Source organism: Thrips palmi, unplaced genomic scaffold, assembly GCF_012932325.1.
Source record: "Thrips palmi isolate BJ-2018 unplaced genomic scaffold, TpBJ-2018v1 HiC_scaffold_10, whole genome shotgun sequence".
Taxonomy (NCBI): Eukaryota; Metazoa; Arthropoda; class Insecta; order Thysanoptera; family Thripidae; genus Thrips; species Thrips palmi.
In genome coordinates, this window is record NW_023144621.1 from 9,277,372 (window position 1) to 9,297,547 (window position 20,176).

The window sequence follows — 20,176 nt, forward strand, 5'->3', positions numbered from 1 at the left end:
CTAAATCCGCCAACTGCACGTTGCCGTTGTTCACCCGCTGCTGGCCGCTGCTGGTCGCTGGCGGGCCGGCGGCCTGCCGTCGGCACTCGCAGGTGCGCGCCGCGGCGATCGGGTTTACGTTGCGATGAAGCCTTGAAATACCTCCCCTCCCATCGACTGCACTAGTGCCACTAGTGCACTGTGTTTTCTTTCTCTTTTTTTGTGTTACTACGTCTGTGACCGAGGGAAGCCCCCCCGCTGCCGGACTCTGCGATAGGGCGCGGTGTGGGGGAAAGGGGGCGGGGGCTGCGGCAGTGCATGCATGACACAAGAGGCTGGGCTTGCGCTGGCTTCATGCGCTTGATCGCGGGCAGGTCAACCCCAGTCTTCGGCCCGCAGGCCGTCGTGCTGCCTCACTCGCACCCCATCGGCATGACCGAGGAGTGCGACAAAGACAGCCAGCTGGTCGTGCCCCTGCCAGTCGTGCACACCGGCTCATTGGTTAGCCTGTGGCCGACTGCACCCTGCCAGGAACGCAGGGAAAACGGTTTTCCACGCGATCAGACCGATTTTCGCTCTTGTTTAATAGAATTCTGGCAAAAACTTTCCATTTCTGTGCCAATTGGATTGGTTTTCGGTTTTCCCGACGTCGTTTCGCACCGAGTTCGCCGGCCGTCAGGCCGTCTCGCTGGGGTTGCCGGTCCGATAGAACGGCCGCCCCACCCCACCCCACCTCGCCCCGCCTCACCCCGCCCCGCCCCACCCCGCCACGCCACGCCTTGCGGCCACGCCCTGGGTGACAACAACTTTCTTGCTGGCGCGCTGCGCGCTGGCGCCGCGCGATGCCCATTAGCCAGGCGTTTACCTGCTGCAGTTTGCCAGCACGCCCCGCCAGGCCCGAGGCCCGCCAGCCCCGCTAGGCCCCGCCAGGCCCCGCAAGGCCGACTCCACGGCGGAGCGGGCGGAGCTCTCGAGGGCCTCCCATGGGAGCGGCGCACTGGACACGCGTGCTGGACGCGCGTGCTGGACAGGCGCTTGCTGGCGCGGCACGACAACGGACATGCCGGCTAGGTCCAGCCAGGCCCAGGCCCAGGGCCAAGGGATTCCTGCTTTACGAAGGATTGTCCGCTGAGCGCTGTCCCGCGATGAATTATGGCCCCGGCTGCCGGTTATTTCGTCCCATACCGAAATGTTGCTGACATTATTTCTACTGCCCAAATGGCCTCAAAGTTCAATGTGCCCTGCTCTTACTCGCCGGGTCCCCGCGGGACGTCCGGCACCGCAACCTTCATCCCCCCGCCTCCTCTTCGCGCGCCCTGCGGTACCCTCGTGGAGCCCACTCGGCCACGCAGGCGCAGCGCGGCGGCTGTCAACCCCGCGCGGTTCCCACGGCAACGACGGCCACCACGACGGCCACCATGGCGACGGCGGCCATGGAGGCGGAGGAGGACGACCCCGCCCGGTGGCCCTTCGGTCCCTTCGGGCCCTTCCCCGTCTGTGGCCCACTGACCCAGTGCTTGTGGTGCTTCTACACGACGCGGTGCAGGGCGTGACCGGGGCGGGCGGGGCGCGGCGGGGCGCGGCACCGGGGGCTGTAAGGGCCGAGGCCTCGGACGAAGCCGAGACCCACCCAATCCAATCCGGACGGCGGCGCGGCGGTCAAACCCGTCAAACCCTGCCTTGGTGGCGGTGAAATGTGATCCAAGATGGCGGACCGAGGCGAGCACGGAAATTAGCATGCCGACGACCTTGGGCTTTAATTCTGCATTGATGCAATCAGTAGCCATGCAGCAGCCCTGCCCCGCCCCGCCGCCAACCCGCGGGCGCCGAGGCGCGCCTCTCGGCTTTTCCGGTGCGCCCCGGAACCGGTTTTCCGGGTGTCGGGGACATCGTCGTCGCTGTCCGACTCAATAATAATCCAGCGCCAATCTCGTTTGATCTCGTCGCCCTGCCGAGGGGCGGCCAATTGTTTTAGCCCTCCGGCCTGGAGCAGCGCGATGACGGAAATAGTGCGCCCAGGCCGCCCAGGCGGTGGCCGGCGGTGGTCGAACCCGCGACCGACAAAGTGTGTCAAGTCTATTGTCTGCAGCACGTCGGCCACGCCCCGTTCTCGCGGTAAATTGAAACGAGAAGAGGAAGCGCACGTGGGCGCGGCCAGGCGCGGCCTTGCCGAGGACGTCCCCGTCAACGCGCGGGTCAGGCATGACCGGCTCCAAGTTCAGAGGCCATGCCGCCGTTGCCGCCGTTTCCGTGGCTCTGGCACCCCGGCGTCGCGTGCCGCGTGGCGTTAGTGTGAGAGGCCCCAGTGCACCATGTGGCTGTGGGGCTGTCGATGAGCTGGACAACGGGGGGCGACAGCGGGCCGCTTGTATCGGCGTGGGCGTGCCGGGCGCCACGGACTCCAACCTCCAGTCGACGGCCTCCTGCGCGGGCCCTCTGGTCCGGTTCGAGGAAAACTAGAGCAAAATCTGAGACTCGGGGCTACTCGCTGCGACCTCGCCGCCGTCCGCGCTAAGTCTGCCTCGCGACCACACAACGGCGACTATTTTGAGCCCAAGTCGGTTTTTGTTGCGACGGGCGCGTGTTTCCCCCGTCCCGCGAGACGCGAGAGCAAAAGGAGCCGGCCAGCCAGTCTTTATGTCCCTCGCGAAAGCGGGCGAAAGGCGCCATGGAAGCTCTGAGATCCTTCTGGAAGCTGCTCGCTCCCTTTCCAGTAGCTTCGGGAACAGGTCGGCGGGGGTGTCCTCCCCGCCCCGCCACGCCGCCTGTTGCAAAGCCCTGTGGCGGACAGCCGTCCCTCGTCGCGCGGTCTCTCTCGCACCCCGGCGGGACGCCCCAGAAGTGCGAGAGAGACGCTGTTCGGATGAGCCTGCAGGCGTCGGGTCCCGGACCGCGGCGTAGGGATGCTATCGATCGCTCTGCCGCCCCAGCCGCTGACGTCACGGGCCGCTCTGACGTCATCGCCGGCGTGAATGGACGCCGTGAATGGGGTGTGTACTGCGTGCGTACCGCGGGGCCCTCGGCCAGCCCGGCCAGCCCGGCCAGCCAGCCCCTACACCAGCAAACCGGCTGCTCCCAGAATACCAGGCTGGGTAGCATTTGAGAGCAAGCGCCCGTGGTAGGCCATCGTCCGCCCGCCTGTGGATTAGGCAATCGTCTGCCTGTGGGGTAGGCAACCCGTCCGCGTGTAGAGCACGCTACCGTCTGCCTGCAGGAACCGGCCGCCGGCTGGGTAGGCAACTGGCCGCTTGTACAGACGGCCTAGCCGCTCCTCAGACGTGGCGCCTTATTGATTGAGTACCCGTCTAATCGTTTTGTAAAAATAAATCGCGATTACGCGGAAGGCTTGTGCACACCAACTAGTACACACGGCACCCGGCGGCGGCGCCTGTACGAATCTTGACCGATCTTGACCCATGCACCTGCCGAATTGCGTACTTGTTCTCAGTACAGATGACGAACGTCGTGGGTGCTTGGTGTTCACCACGGAGTGGGTGGGTGCTTTGACGAACTTGACTTTTGATCCATTCGGGCTGTGCAGTGCAGGTGCAGCCGAGAGTGTAGCAGGGACTGCAGTGGCGGCCTTTGCGGGCCTGACCGACTGACTCTCCGACCCCGCACAGCATTTTCTCTCCCTCCCGCTCACCGGGCCAGCGTCCCTTACGTGTGAGAGAGAGACAGAGTGACGAGGCGCCAGCCATGCCTGGACGGCGTGGCCCGGCGTGGCCCGGGTATTGATTTCCGTAGATAGCAGTTATCTTCCGCGGCGATGACAGGGCCGCCGGTGCATGCGATCGGCGCAAAGACAAGCGCGGCCGCACAGCAGCCGGCTTGCGCCAGTTGCGCAACACGCAGCACTGCGAAGCACTGCGCGGCACACCGTCAAGCCAACGGGTCCGAACGGCCGAAACGGCACGCGGCAGCGCGGCACGCACTCTGAAGCCAACGTGTACGTCGAGCTAAACCTTTCTATCTTAACATCGCCGGCCCCGGCGCCAGCCCAACGGCAGCCCCACCGGGCCCTGGCCGTTGCGACACCGCGAGGCCGTCACCGCGTGCAGCGCGCAGCGCGCAGCGTCCGCCGGCCGCTTTGGTGCAGGCACTGCAGGCACTGCAGGCGGCCACACCGAACGGGCGCACTCTGTCTCCGTCGCACTCGTGGGGCGAGCCGCACGGGTGCGAGAGAGGCGGAGCGACTGGGGACAGGCACTGCAGGACTGCAGGGACTGGCCAGCACCGGGACTGGCAGCAGCTCCGGACTGGGGGGACTGGCAGCAGGGACCGGCAGCAGGGACTGGCAGCAGGGACTGGCAGCAGGGACTGGCAGCAGGGACTGGCAGCAGGGACTGGCAGCAGGGACTGGCAGCAGGGACTGGCAGCAGGGACTGGCAGCAGGGACTGGCCCAACAGATACAGCACATAGCCCGGCCCGCGTCTCCACGTCTGACGCACTGTCATAGGCTGCCCAGGTTTCCGGCGGAATGGCTGAGAGAGGCCGCTGAGGGTCACCACAGTGCCACACTGCGTCACCGCGCCACGCACCGCCGGGCCGCGGCCACGCCCCCCGCGCCGCACCCGTAGCACCCGCAGCACCGCGCCCTGGTGCCGTTCACCAGACCACTTCAATGTCTAATTCTGCGTGAGGCCGTTAAAACCGCCGAACGGTAAAGTGGGTTCCAGCGCATTCCAGTGAGTTGCCCGTGGCGAACCGAGGGGAAAAGGGGGGGGGGCATATTGGCCGCACTATTACAGAGTTGCGTGTCGTACCGAGGCGGGACGCCGGCGCGGCACGGCAGGGCGCGGCGCAGCCTTGCAAGGACGCCGCCGCCTCGCCAGGCCACGCCGCCCGCTTCACTCGACTGCAACAAGGTGCATTGCTTCGGAGCGTTTGCCACGCAGTGCGCGGTCCTGCTGGTTCGACTGGCTAGCGCTCGGCGGCTCGGCGGCTCGGCACCCAGTCCCGCGAGCGGAGTGGGCAAATAAGACGAGCCGAAAGTTGAGACTGAAAGTGACGGTAATGGCAGTGCCGCCGCCGTTTGCGGGATCCACATGGACCGAGGACATTTTTGTTCAGCGCGCTCGGTGATGATACTCTCCTCTCTACGGGTGACGGGTGGCGGCAGGGTTTTGGACGGCCTGCTGACGGGCGTAAAGCTGGACTCTTTCTTTCTCTCTCCCACACCTGCGACCGCGGGCCACGCCGTCGGGCAGCTAACTTGCGCGGCGCGCGGTTCGCTTGGCGTGAGCGGCATGCAGTACTGTACAGTGTACACAGAGAGCAGAGCGCCCGCTGCTGCGGTCCGCGAGAGGCAGAGACGTTACTTTCCAATTTATATCGCAGCGTTCGACGCGCGGTCGCGCGGTGCCCGGGAGATGGCTTGAACGCCACTTTTCGTTTGCTTTGCGATTCATGGCTTCCAATGTCAACGAGGTGACGGCGGCTCGGCGAAGGACGCTCTTCATTATTGTTATGACGGTGTTTGTGCTCGGCGGTTTAGCATTATTGCCATTACCGTGCTCGCCGCCGGCGCCACCGGCTCCACGGTTGCTTGCTGCGTTTGCAGCGCTTGCCGCCGACTTCCGGTCCCCGCCCATCAGCCTATCACTCTGCAGGCGTTTCCAAAACGGCAGGATTACATGTCATCGACGTTTTTTTCATGAAGGTACTGACATCAAATGTTACCCGGGGTGGGCTCTCCACCAAACAACTGCGTATCGGACTGGATGGCCACGCCGCAGCGTGGCGGCGTGGCGTGCCGGCAGGGCGGCAGCAGTCTGCGGGAACTTGACTGTCCCTGGGAAAGGTCACCTCATCGCCACTCCGACAAACAACAGCGCTTTCCGCTTTCGGCCTAGCATCGTGCGTGCCGCTAGCGCCTAGCGTGCCGCGGCGTGCCGTATCCCGGGTGCTAGTCCAGGAGACTCATTCCACACAGTGCGTCTCTCTCGCACCGGTACGGAGCACACCGTGAGTGCGAGAGAGAGAGAGACAGAGAGAGAGAGAGACCTCCCACTCGGAATCATTCTACTGCTTGGTCCCGCCGCGCGGCACGGACAGGGCAGCGGCCAGCGCGGCGCCCCCCTCCCCGCTCGAGACCGTTCCAGAACGCCCCGCAATGCTCGCGACGCGGCCAGAGGCGGCCAGAGGCGGCCAGAAGCGGCTCCGGGCGCCGGGGGTGGTGGTTGGCGGAGCGGGGGGGCGGGGCGGCCTCCCCCTCCCCTTGTCTCGCGGCGCCTGCCTGGGTCGCCCGGTCGCCCCGGCCTGGGTCGGTTCTCCTCGTCGGTTCTCGATCTCGATCGCCCAACTTGCTTCCCGGCGCTGCTTTGCGCTGCTTTGCTCGGCCGTCGGCTTCGCTTCTCGTTTGCGCCTTTGTTCCTCCGTCTCTCTCGCACGCACGGCGCGTTGCGTACGCGTGAGAGAGACAGAGGCATGGTTCGGAGTCGGCCTGCTGGCGGCTTATGCGGAGTGCACTCCAGGCCGCGAAATGCGTGGGCGCCGGCCGAGCCGAGCCGGGCCGAGCCGAGCCGGGGGGGATGAGAAGATGATGAAAGTAGCTGGGCTGCCGCCTCGGCTGCCACACTCCAAGTAGTCTCGGAGAACGCCCACAAGTGGCGCCGATTGTTCCCAGAAATAACAGATTGACATTCTGTGCGGTTGGGCGCCGTGGTTATTTCCAGAATCAGAATAAGACCTTATCGACGACGACAACAACAACACTAACAACAACAATAGCGGCGGCGGAGCTCCGAAACGCACCCCTGAGGCCACACGGGTAGAGCTGAAGCACTATTACGCCTTTCCCCGGAGAATTTTGACTTCAGGTCATTCCCGCTCCGCCCGATCTTCATCTTGGTGCCTCCGCCGCGGGCAGTTGGCCGTGACTCAGGGGCGGGTTGGTGCTCGGGTCGAAGGTCGAACGTCCGGGACGACGAAGGTCCTGCAGTGCCGCCAATTCCAGCGCGCCCCACCCCGCCCCGCCCGCCCCCCTTGGCCCTGCCCTGCGACCTTTGTGCCCTTCTCAAGTGGAAGGGTCGAAGGGCTGGATGGTGTTGGCCGAGCTTAGAGGAGAGCGGGGCCCGGGGCCACCTCTGCCTCCACCCCTACCCCCACCCCGCCAACGCCTACGCAGTTCGCAGTTCGCACTGCGCGGCAAGTACGCCGATGAAACGCTTGCGCGGCAAGCCCAGCCCAGCCCAGCCCAGCCCGGCCCGGCAAGCCTGCTGGGCGCGAGCAGCTTCCCAGAGGCCTACAGCGGGGCGGCCAGGAGCGGGGGGTCCAGAAGGGGCCCGAAGAAGGCAAACGCTAGTAGGGTATCGATCGGGGACAGGGGGCGGGGGGAGTGGGGCGGGGGCCGGGAGGATGGGCTGGGGTGTCGGCGCGGCGGGGGGCGTAACCGCAAAACCAGCACCCCGTATGTTCGCTCGGAGTACCCGCGGCGCCACCGCCCCGCTGCTCCTGACGCCCGCGGCGTGTCCGCGAGGTGGTCATGGTTCTCCAACGCGGTTCCCAAACGTCTGGCCTGCTGCTTTCTGGCGCTTTCCGCGCTGCGCACCGCGTGCCATAGAATCGGAGTGGTTGTCGCAAATAAAATTGACGTACAGTCACGTTTCGTTTGGGCGCAGGGCCGCGCAGGGCCGCGCTGCCGGATGTGTCAGGCGGCACGTCGCGACCATCGCCGTCACATGGACGGCCACGCCGCACGCCGCCAGCGTTCCCTCTCGTTTTCTGTGTACCGCCCGCTCCACACCGTACTCGCGACCTTCCCACGCTGTGGCGGTGGGGCACGGTGGGGGTGGGGGCGAGTACTGCGCGCGTGGGCGAGTCGCGGAGCTGCGTGGGCCGAGATAGGGGCTGGATTGGGGTGGGGAGGGGCGACGCAGTTTCAGAGCGTGGGCGGACCAACCCCCGGCCGGCCCCATCCCAGGCGAGGCGCCCCGGCGCCCCGGCTCGCCCTGGCCTACCTTACGGTGTGGCTGGGGCGCGCTGCGCCGTGCTGCGCTGCGCTCGACGCGGAGGGACGCCGTCCAGGCCGTGCCCCACCTGTCGCAACCGCCACGGCGTACGCCAAGTGCGTCATCGCGGCGGGCCGGCGGTGTCAGGCTGCTGCTGACGGCGACGTGCTGACGACGCCGGGTGTGTTTCCGCACCGCCGGCCTGGTTGTTGTGGCGGGCGGCGGGCCGCAGTATGGCGACGCGACGCCGCGGCGCAGTCGTTTGGCGGCGGGGAAGTACCGGCTTTTGAAACGCGACACGCGGTGCCGCCCTGGACATGCGGCGCCCGATGGCGGCGGCCTCCGCTGGCTCAGCAACGATCCACAGCACTCCGCTCTGGTCGAGGCGGTGAGGCGGCGGCGGCAGTGTGGCGCAGCAGCTGCACGCCGACTCGGAGCAGTCTTCGTCGGTCTGTCTCTCTCGAACGTCCACGGGACGCTTTGTGAGTGCGTGAGAGACGGAGCGACGAAAACAACTGCTGCATTTGACGCGTCGCGTCGCCGCTTCGCCGCGTTGCGTGTGCGGTGCAAGGCGAGGGGCGGCGTGGCGCAGCAGCAGCCGCCGTCGCGGTCCGCCGCGCACTATCTCCGCCGCAGCGGATTTCACAAATTCCCTGCTCGGCCCGCGGACGCCGCGGAGTCGTTGTCGGAGTGAGTTATTAAGCGAGTTAGTTGGTTCCGTTAAATTAGCTCGGCCTCCGCGGCGCGTATCGGGTTTTCTTGTCAACGCCTTGCCGCGGCGCCGCGGCGTGCAGGCGAGCCCCCCGCCCGCTGGGCACGCCCCTGGCTTGCCCTTGGCCCACATACTTGGGCCGCTGCTGTGTTGGCTCCTTGGCCACTGGGTGCGGGGCCGGCGGGGCCGGCGGGGCCACGCTGGGGTTGTCGCGATGTCGGGATGACCAAGCCCGAAGAGCGTGGGCGTTGGGCCCGGCGGGGTAGCGGTCCGCCCAAAGTCCACTCCCACGCAACCCTCCAGCAGCGCTCGCGCAAAAAAAGAGAAATTACCCTTGAAATTACCATCCTCTGCGCCCAGAGACCACTCAGCCACTCGGCGCTGACAACCAAACACTAAAGGACTGTGGACACAGAAGTTGTTTGTGCACCTTCCCACGAGCATCCTTTTTGAATTTCACCAATTCGTCCGCAGCTGAGCACGAAAATGTGCGTTGTTGCGCATGAATTCGTGCATTTCACGCGTATGCTCAATTTCGTGCAAACGCTGTGCAGAAAAGCAAGACTTGATCCCTCGATGAAACCTAGGGGCAGCCTCAGGACCAGGACCGCAGGGAGGAGAAACAAACAACCCCGCCGGTTCGAAGGAGTCTGGAGCCAGCCCTGTTGTTTCAACAAGTGCGAAGCTCTAGCGACACCGCCACGCAAACATTTCCGTCGCCTCCCCGGTCTAGGCGGCGCTTTGGCGGCGCATTGGGGCAGCCCATTTTCCCCTGGTTCCACTCCGAGTCCCAATACACTGGTCCGCACCAGCTGTCGCCTCGGCTGTCGCAAACACGTGCAACGTCCGCTATTTTCCTCGCGGATACGAACGAGGTTTCCTGTTTACGGATGGTTTTGTGCATCCACCTTACGGACGGAACTCCGTTTGTCAAGGGCTCGAGAGTTGGAACGCCTGTCGCGCCGAGGGTAGGCAACCCGCTGCCCCCATTCCAGGCAGGCAGCAGGCCTCTCAAACGCGTAAATGGCTTACCCGACCTCCCTATGTTCCCTGTGCGCGCGAGCCCCTTCTGGCGCTACTGGAAACGCGCTGGATTAACACTCCACTCCAGCGCGTCGTGCACCCGGGACCCCGGCAGGCCCGCCAGCCCGCCACCCTGACGCGTGTGTTTGCACTCACACACACACACATGGGCTCGCGCTCACAGACACACACACATGCAAAGCCGACCTTGGGCGTCGGGCCCGGGGCGTCGGAGTGGCAAAATGTAATTACAGTGTGGCGCAGGTTTACAGACGCAGCCTTGGGGGAGACGACAGACAGGCAGAGGCAGGGCAGGGCGCCCCAAATACTCGATGTTTACGGCGCCGTAGTCTTCCAAGCGCGGGGCGGGGCGGCCTTCCAGTGACGTCACTAGAGCAACAGATCCTCTCGGCTGCCCGGTCGGCCAGTGGCCACCAGCATCCCGCCGGCCTGCCTGTGTGCAGCATCCCCGGCCCCGCACACAATTCTTTCGCCCAACTGGGCCGAAATGGGGTTGGGTGGTCGGGATGCTGGGGGCGCGGGGACGACCAGCCCGGCAGCCCCTCACCGACACCGAGCGCCAGTACCCAGCACCCCCCCCCCCCCCCCCCCCCGCCCCGCGCCCCCAGCGCGGCCCGTTGCCCCGTTCCCATGGCGACTGGTGACGGGTTGACGCGCTTTGCCGCTTCTCCTTGGGCGTTGGTGGGGGCGGGGGGCCGGGGCGGGGGGCCGGGGCGGGGGGCGTGCGGGCCCGGGCGGGCGGGAGAGGCGGGCGGCGGACCGAGGGAAGGGGGCGGGACTGGTGCGCCTGGCTCGGCTCGGCTCGGCTCTCGGCTCGAACGAACTGTCAGTTGTCAGTTGGCGGCCAGTATTCGCGGGGAGAGGCTGGCAGTGTGTGTGCGCAACGCAGCGCAACGCAGCGCAAGGCTAGCGGTAGAGCCCGCAAGGCATCGTCCGTGTCGTGGTCCCGGCCAGCACCGGCCAGGCGAGGCGAGGCAGTGCTAGTCCGAGCCGAGCGACCCTCGCGCATCGCGCACCAGTGCGTCAAGTGTGCACCGCGACAGGAGACGCCGCCCCGTCACGCCAGTGGGATACCTAGTGACCGGCCCGGCTGTCTCCGCTGTCTCGCGTTGCTGTTGTGCATTCGGCCCGATTGATGTAAGTGCCGCCAGACCACGCCAGTCCGACCGCGCCGCGGCACACGTGCCCATATGGTGTCCACGGCGGCGCCGCGGGCGCGGTCCACCAGTGTCCGGCACTCTCCGCCCGGCTAGCGGGCACCCCGAGGAGGCGAAGCAAGTGCGCCAGCGAGTTCAGAGTGCGGGTCGAGGCCGAGCGGCCCGGAGAGAGGCCCTTGTTGTGGTGTTTAGAGCACTCTGTGTGCTCAGTGGCCGTCCAAGCAGTGTCTGGCTATGCCCCTGGTAGGGCCTGTGCGAGGTGGAGTGAGTGCAGTGACAAGCTGATGAATCCCCGTGCAGTGTCGGAGTGCAAGTGCTGTGATTTGGTGGTGCTGCCCTGTAAGGTGATGTGGTCCACGGTGTCGTGTGCAGCTCACGCTGCCTCCTGGCGGCTCTCTGGCATTCGACCGAGTTTAGCGCGGCGACCATTGTAACCGGGATGTTTGTTTGTGCTCCCCGCCCCTGGCCCCCCTCGCACGGACAGTAAGAGGGTAAGTTTTGACACTCGCTCTCTCGACATGTCGTCTGCCCCGCGTCGGCGACGTCGTCGGCCGCGCAGCGTCCTGGCGGAGTCTCCCATATGGGTGCGCGTCGCGGCACTGCTGCGCGGGAATAGCGTCGCGGACTAGCGTCCTGGACTAGCCGAAACCCGGGCGCGGAGAACGGCCTGCCGGGCTGCTGGTGCCGCTGGTCGCGTTCAACAGGAGCGGAAGTGGGTCTTCCCCGAGGACGCCGGCTGGTTGTTTTGACGGCGCGTCGCGTCCCTATCTGGCCCATTCGGCGGCCGCGCCGCGCCAGCCTTCGCGTGCCGCGCAGTGCCGCGAGGCTGGCCGACTGTATTCGACGGACCTGTTACATTTTAGCTGGCCGAACTTTGTCCCCTATTCTGGCGCACTGCAATGAGGAGTACTTGTCTCCCTCTGGCGCATTGATTATTCGACTTCCTGTGGGCGGAATATTGGGGCTCCCCTCCCCGCGTGCCCCGCGGCTACGCCCCCCGCTACGCCCTGGCGGCGACGTCACCGCCCGAGCATCTGCTCGGCCGGGCCGTCCGCTAGGGCATCCGCCAGGCCGCCAGACGGTGGAATTCTCCGCCGTGCTGCGCGACCAGGTGGCGAAGATCCCCCTGATTGTCACCCGCACCCACTCCTTGCTGGCGTACTGCTTGGTGTCCCGCAGGGCGAGCGGGTCGCCTCGGCCAGCAGGCCGATCCCTCCGAGCACTGCTTGACACTCTGTCCCTCTCGCACCGATGTGGGACGCCCTAAGGGTGCGAGAGGGACAGAGCTCGGAATCAGGGTCCTGCCGGAGCTGCTGCTACTCGCGGTCAATGTCGTGCTGGAGGCGCTCCTGGAGGCCGGCAGCAGGCTGATTTACCGCCCTCTCTCTCGCACCCATGGGGCGTTCCAGAAGGGTGCGAGAGAGAAACAGGACGACGAAGAGGGTACCCATTGCGGCGTCGCGGCGTCGTCGCCTCGCGTGACGGCATTGGCAGTGGCTGGAACTGGGGCGTGCCTCTTTCCGCCTCTGCATTAATTATACTGCCCTTCTGGGTGTCAGGGGGCGGGGCCATTCGGCAAGGATTTTCGCCTCGATTTAGTCCCTATTTTTGTCGCGACGCGTGCCGGATTTTGGTTGGCATGGGGTTTCGGTCCAGCTCCGTGGCAATGGCCTGCTGGAGCGCTGCTGGAGCGTGCTGGGGGTAGGGGAGGGGTGCTAGTGGCAGCAAGGCGTAATTGCACAGCCATTCGTTCCAGCGAGGCAGGCCTGGCCAGGCTAGCGGAGATGTATGGGACGTTCCAGGAACGGACAGCACTGGACAAGCACGGCACTTGCGGCAGGGCTGGGGACCCGGGCACCCAGGGACCAGGGCACCCAGGGCCCAGCCAGCAGACTGATTCGTCGCCCTGTCTCTCTCGCACTCGTGGGGCGTCCTTTATAGGTGCGAGAGAGACGGAGCGACGAAAACGACTCTGTCCACAGAGCGCTGTGCCGATTTCCTGTTCGTGTCTGGGCGCAGGGGGCTCATCGCCGAGGAGGTTAGGCCCGAGTTGATCACCGACTTGGTCGTTTTAAAAACCACCGCATTTGACATTTGCACCTTTCCAGAAGCGGGCGGCAGGGCTTAGGGCGACAGTGTGGCGGTTTGCGATAACGCTTGTGTACTCTCTCCGGCGTGTCACGGCCGCCAGGCTGTAAGGTTTGCAAGGCCTTTAAACGGCGCTAAGTCTGTGAGAACGGGGCGCGTCGGTGGCGCGCCTGCTGCCTGTCGGCCCACTCACGCACAGTTGGGTTGGTTATCTGGATCGATCGCGGCGGCGCTCGAATTGAGTGATTGGCGGTAACGAGCGTGTTTTCCTCGTGTCCGTGATCGGTGCCTGTCGGCTTTTCCGCGTACGGGTGCCGGTTCGTTGATTGAAGTTTGACCCGCGGCCCGCGCGCCCCGCACGGCCCCTGGAGCGCTATCGGTCCGGCCACTTTCACTCTCACTGGCGATAAGCGAATGAACGGAACCGCTACTCTAGCGGGACGAACGCCGAACGCCCCAATGCCATCCCAGCCGGGTGTGTTTTCGATTGGGTGCCGCCCCGCCTCCCGGTGGGCATATTCCCAGCAGTGCTTTCTTGGCTGTCTCTCGCACTCGCGGGGGCGTCCCGTAAGGTTGCAAGAGAGAGATAGTCGCGCTTTACGAAGGGACAGGCGTCCATGAAGCCTATCTGGTTGGCTAGTGTGTCCGGGAGTGGCATCCTAGACAAGCCGAAGGCTCCCCCGTGGCCGCGCTCGGCGCGCTCGGCGTCCTCCAGGACGCGCCTCAGTGGGCCAATGGGTCACTGCGATAGTGCAGCGGGCCTTGCATTTGCCTATCTGCGCGCCCACAGGCCACAGGCCACAAGGACGCCTTGCCTTGTCAAGCAGAGTGGAGTGGAGCCCTTTCCGTCCTCGTTGTCGTCCGGCCGACGCAGCAACGCAGCTCACTTTTAAACTCCATGGCCCGCGGCCGGCCAGACGCACCTACAGTGTGGCTACATCGCGTCAAAATTATAGGCGCTCGCCTATTTGTAAACCAGTCCAGTAAACCATGTCCAATAGTGTTTAAAATTTTTAATTTCTTAGCAATTTGTTTGCAAAATTGCCAATTAATTAAACCCGTCTCGGAAATAAGCCATCTCTATGTAAATTGAATGAACTTGTGAAACGGATAAATTAACTCCAAAATTCTCGACAGGAAAAAAAGTTTTTTTTTTATTGTTGTGGTTTTTAGTTTGATCCGATCATAGAGTTGCCTCGCTTCCTATGGGAGAAAACTGTCTGGCATTACTGTGGCGAGGAGGGCCTCCTGATTTGTGGCTGACACGCAATGCCGTGGCGTGCCGCGCGAAGCTGCGCTGGGACTTCCCCCTGCCGCCAGGCCGCCAGGCACTTCAGCCACACGCACTTCATTGTGATCGGCATCGCCAAAGGCATCGCCGGCCGGCACACTGATTCCGAGAGTCGTTTTCGTCGCTCTAGCTCTCTCATACTCACGGAGCGTCCCGTATAGGTGGGAGGGAGACAGAGCGACGAAAACGCCGCTTGATTAAAGAGCCGCAAAAACTGCCTCGACGCGCTGCGTGCACACTGTGGGCGCCGAGTGCAGCGAGTGCACTGCAAGTGCAGTGCGGATAGTTTTTCCCCGGGGCCTTATCTTGGGTGCGGATCGGCGCGGAAGATGCGAGAAAGACGCGAAAAAAAAGGCGGATTGTTTTTTCCTCGTCATATCCGTACAGTTTTCATGGGGCGCTCGATTGGCTGCTCTTCCGCGAACTGTTGTTTGGATTGCACCAGGTGGGGACCGGTGGGGACCCCCTCTGCTCGGCGGTGTCGCCGCTCTGTAAAAAAATGAAATCGAAAGAAGGATCTGCTTCACAAGGATGTCATGGCATGGATATACCTCCTTTAACTGCCCTTAACCACGTAGAAACTTGCCTGATAAGGAGCATTTTCTTCTTCGAGTTTACATGAAGGCCTTCGCCTCATTCCTTATGAAAAAGCCATGATGCTTTTTAACAGAGTGACTTGGGTAATTTCCGCGGACGATGGCTGTGTGTGGGGTTCCTGCGCCTCTTCCCGGTAGCAGTGCAGTGGTTGGTGGTGGGCGTGCGGCGCCGCGCGTTGGAGCGGGTTGAATGTAACTTGGGCAACTCCCCCTCCCCCAGTGGCGGATCCAGAGGCGGCCTATTGGGGGGGCGCACTTTTTGCCTACTTACAGGGGCAAAGTCGCACTTTTTGCCTACTTTTCAGGTGGCTATCTATTGCCCCCATTCCCCTCCCCCTCTGTATCCGTGCCTGCCCTCCCCTCGCCTGTTGGCAGCCCCGGCGGACCGGTGCCTGACTGGTGGCTCTGCCCGCCCCTGCCCGACCGGCTGGCGGCCGCGATTCAGAAAAGTCGTTTGGTCGCTCTGTCTCTGTCGCACTCGTGGAGCCACTCCATAAGAGTGCGAGAGAGGCGGGCGACGAACCGCTCCTCTGAATGGCTCGGCTGGTCGTCGTTACGTCATTTTCGCGCGCTTCGCTCTGGTATGCGAAGATCCACCGCGCTGGGACCGGGCAACTGGTCCGGCCGGCCGGTCGCGGGTTCGATCCCCGGCGGGGTCCTTTTGTCTCGTGGCGCGGTTCGGCGTGATGACGGCGCACTTGGAGCGCGGCGGCTAATTGGTTTTGGTACTGTATGCGATATCGGCATCGGCGCGGCCACTTGTGTGTTACGCGGCGAACTGTCCGGCGTCGCGATGTCTTTTCGTCCCGGCGGCCGCGTGGCCGCGTCGTTCGGTTTTCGCCGCGTGTCACTTTCCACTGTAAGGCGGGCTTAAATTAATTGGCCAGCCTGCGCGTGCGAGAGTGCGCTGGTGACAACTGGACACCGGCACGCCTTGAATTTGAAATGCTTACTTATGAGTCAGTGCCGAGCGGGGCGCGGACCGGAGCGGGCCGCCTTCTCGCCTTGGCGGGAGATAGTTGCACCGCCATTTAGGGAATGCCGCAAAACGCGTCGATATTTTCGCAAGGCCAGCCGCCGAATGCAAATGCGTCCTTCTGACGCGAGAGGCGGTGACGGTGTGCCGCTTGACGTCCGCGCCGAGGAGGCCCTGAAGGTCCTGAACCTGGAGGCGGTGCCGGCGCGCGGCGAGAGGGAGTGCATTCGCTCGCTTTAGACTGTTGCCGAACGATAAAATACGTGGCCAAGCCGTCTGCACCGCGACCCAAGTCCTCGTGTCTTTATTTTGTCTGGAAGCCGCGAAAGGTCGCGGACCGCCAACCTTTGCTCTCCACTCCCCATGGCGATGCCCGAAATATCTGCTACTTGGCCCTCGGCGGACTCGCGGCGGACAAAGGCCCCGGCCAAATCGAAATTGCGGCAAATTGCTGAAAAATCTCGGTTTCCTTGTTTCTCGCAGAAAACTACAAAAAATGTAGGTGGCTTCCCCCTTGTCAGCCGAAAGCGAGACGGAGCGGTGTGGGCGCGGCGGCAGATTGACACTTGCACTGCACTGCCTGTCTTTCCCTTTCTTCCACGCGTGGATGGCGCTGGCTGGCTGGCAACCGCAGGGCGGCACTCGCTGGGGAAGTACCTGCGGAGACATCACTTTCCTCGCCCGCAGCCCCGCATGGCGCGGCTTGCGTTGATCGTTTGAAAAATGACTCCACGCCGCCAAGGCAAAGCCAGGCGAGCCCATGCCGCCGCGGCCTGCGTGCTGTCGGCGTGCTGCGTGGCTGGCCGTCTGACGTCTCGTCTCGCGTTCCGTACGTCACTTGCGCTTTCTGGGTTACCGGCCGCCGGCCACTGTACGGACTCGGGCGTAACGCGGCGAACGCGGCGCCGCCGGTGAGAACGGGCTGTGCTGTGCTGGGCCGCGGCCTTGGGGCTTGAGGTCGCCGTCCATCACCTTGGGCTGCAGCGGCTTTGGTTATCGGCCCGGTCCAATCCGACGTGACGCGGTGACGGTGGCGGCATATCGCTGTGGCTGGCGGCCCGCTCGCCGGCCGGAGGTTCGACTCCCGACTTGGTCTAACCGCTTCCTCTTTTGTGTGTTGCAGTGCGGCTCCCTTCGCGTGTGCGCCGAGCGGCTGCGTCGGTGCGGGATGGAGTCGCTGAGCGGCAAGCCTCAGCAGAGGCTGTCCGTGCTGAGCTTCGAGCAGGTGCAGCGCCTGAGCGACATGATGGACGAGGTGGTGTCGATCCACGGCCGCGGCAACTTCCCCACGCTCGAGGTGCGGCTGCGTGACCTGGTGGCCGTGGTGCGCTCCAAGCTGGAGGCGGACATGCCGGTGCGCGACATCCGCCTCAACGGCGGCGGCGCCAGCCACGTCCTGGCCTCGGACCCGCAGCCCTACAACGACCTGGACCTCATCTTCGGCGTGGAGCTCTCGGCGCCGCGGAACTTCGAGCGCGTCAAGGCGGCCGTGCTGGGCTCGCTCATGGACCTGCTGCCCGAGGGCGTGAGCAGGAAGCGCATCACCACCTGCTCGCTCAAGGAGGCGTACGTCAGCAAGATGGTCAAGGTGAACCACGACGGCGACCGCTGGTCGCTCATCTCCCTGGGCAACTCGCGCGGCCACAAGAACGTGGAGCTCAAGTTCGTCGACACCATGAGGCGCCCCTTCGAGTTCTCGGTGGACTCGTTCCAGATCGTGCTGGACTCGTTGCTGCTGTTCTACGAATGCTCCGACCTGCCCATCAGCGAGAACTTCTACCCGACCGTGGTGGGCGAGAGCGTGTACGGCGACTTCCAGGAGGCCCTGTACCACCTGCAGAAGAAGCTGATTGCGACGCGCTGCCCGGAGGAGATCCGCGGCGGCGGTCTGCTCAAGTACTGCAACCTCCTGGTGCGGAACTACCGGCCCGCCCGCTCCGACATGAAGGCCCTGGAGCGCTACATGTGCTCGCGCTTCTTCATCGACTTCCCGGACATCGGGCAGCAGCGCGCCAAGCTGCAGAGCTACCTCACGAACCACTTCGTGGGGCGCGCGGAGGAGGCGCTGCGCTACCGCTACCTGCTGCTGCTGCGGCGCGTGGTGGAGCAGAGCACGGTGTGCTTGATGGGCCACGAGCGCCGGCAGACGCTGCAGCTCATCGAGCAGCTGGCGGGGCTGGTGCTGAGCCAGGAGCAGGCGCTGCAGGGCCGCATGCAGGGCCTGCAGGGCGGCCCCCAGGCGCAAGGCCCCACCGCCCTGGTGTACACCCAGCACGGCTACTTCTACGCCCCCGTCATCCCCAGCTACACGGCGTGCTCGTGCTCGTGCAACGCCCCGGCCGGCTGGATGGCCGCGTGCTCGTCGTGATCTAACTCCGTCTCTCTCTCTCTCTCATATCCGGAACACAATTTTTTTCTCACTCTATTTCCCTCCCCTATTTCGGGCCGGGCATCCCGATCTCACCGGCCACAAAGTCTATCGTACCTGGCGAATCTTAGGTTAAGTCTTGACTGTAAAGTAAATCATCACTGAAAAAGTGACTCTTTTTTTTTTAATTTGTTTCAAATAGCGCGCTGGCTGATAGCCGCTTAGGTTGCTGGCAAAAGTCCCATTCCAAAATAAAAATGATGTGAAAAGGTGACAACTGTATCAAAATGAGTGATGGATTTAGATTAAGGCGAAAGTTAGTGGCTCAAGACTGGGACCTATTTATCTTAATTTATAGTAGTTAGAGGTTTTGTTTATTGAAAGCTGAGCCCTGAAGCACCATATGATACAGGGTGACACAATACATGGCCATGTTTGTTCGTGATATAGTGACGCGTGCGCTGCGCAAGAGGGAGGGTGGCCGGGACCTTCTAGTCAGTCGGGCTGCTTATAGCCAAGAGTCTTGCAAAGATTTGCATTTTCTTAATCTTGAGTTTTATTTCTTGTGTGTTAATTTTTTTCTTTTTTTTTGTCGTTTTGGTGTATATCCTCTTAAGTGCACTCTGTTGCACATTGATAACAAATGAGGTACCTTTTTTGCAGTAATTATGTTTTATTGTAATTTTGGTGTAAAAGCCATTGTAATTTTTAACGCATATGTTGCATTATTTTATGTGTTGGTTGGACTGACACGTGTTGCCCGCGGCGCCTCCTGACCCAGCCTCGCGCAGTGCATGGGCCCATTGCACTCGTTGCTATACTTTAAAATGTATAAAATGAATAAAAATATAAAAATGTTCCTTATTAGCGTGTTATGTGCAGGGGTCCAAGTGTGGCTCACAAGAGCATTATTGTGACGATGAGCAAATGTGTTAATACTGGAGTTTTAATACTTACTTTGTTCTTTGGTCACACTACTGGGCCTGACCGATATGATATATGTAAATGTTATAAGTGAGAACCGTGAATTTTTTTTTTTAAATCACGAGTGGATAAGTATAAAGACCTTTGTTGCAGGCATACTTGCAATGCAATGCACATGGGACAGTGATTTTCTACGTTTTAGGTAGATGATGTATTTCTCGTTAATTATTATTAACTAATGAAGGTGGCACTTCGTCGCATAGTCATTAAAAACTCTTTGCATTTTCTTGGCATTAATTCGTAGCGTTTCGCTGCCAGTTTATTCCCTAAAGTAAACAAAATCTGAGAAAGATGATGTACTGTGTCTTGTAGGCGACGCTTGCAGCAGTAGCTCATAGCGGGCCTCAAATTTTACTCAATAAGTTTGTAGAGAACTTTCTCTTTCTGTAATTTTATTTACGTGCCAAAAAAAGTGAATATTGTGATTGTACGGTGGCGGCTGTGCCGGGGCGCGGTTGTTTCGATTCGATGTACAATTATCATGTACACTATGTATGATTGACTTTTGTAAATTGTAATAAGTCAATGTGGTTTCTCTTTTTCTAATTATTGTGTAGTAATCATTTGTGGCGCTGCCCGCTGTGGCGCGGCCCTGTGCTGTCGGGCAGCAATTGTCCTGTATCTCAGACTTGTAATATAATTGTACTTACGCCCAGAGCAGGTTGTGCTGTGACTATAGGCTGCAAACCGCCGCCCCTGGTTGTGATTGTCAAATAAAAATTTACTGAAATTTATTTTTGACTTTAAAAAATGATATCTGAAAACCAAATAAAAATTGTAAATAAATGCTGACGTTGTGTTCCTCATTTTCCTGTCCTTTCACAAAGAGAGAAAGTAAACATATGGCAGTAATAGATTTGACAGCTGAGAAAACAATGGAAGGGGCAAAGACAAACACGATTAGTACACCTCAATCCAGTAACGCGAACTAGTCCTGCCGCGCCAGGCCGAGCTAGCGTGGCCTAGTGGTGCACTGGCGCCGCCATCGAACGCAATGGGCTGAATAGGCACAACGAGGCGGAGACACA

The 20,176-nt window shown here is 62.2% G+C and overlaps 1 protein-coding gene across 4 annotated transcripts in view; it reads left to right on the forward strand.

Moving 5' to 3' along the window:
• The window catches only part of LOC117654515 (terminal nucleotidyltransferase 5C), a 39,564-nt gene extending 19,624 nt beyond the window's left edge, over window positions 1-19,940 (forward strand). Inside the window, exons 1-2 of one of the 4 annotated variants that reach the window (XM_034401189.1) lie at window positions 10,500-10,825; window positions 16,920-19,940. In XM_034401189.1, coding sequence (XP_034257080.1) covers window positions 16,965-18,164 — 1,200 coding nt within the window. In that variant the 5' untranslated portion in view covers window positions 10,500-10,825; window positions 16,920-16,964 and the 3' untranslated portion in view covers window positions 18,165-19,940. The other 3 variants (XM_034401187.1, XM_034401190.1, XM_034401188.1) reach the window with 3 other exon arrangements.
• Window positions 19,941-20,176: the final 236 nt, after the last annotated feature.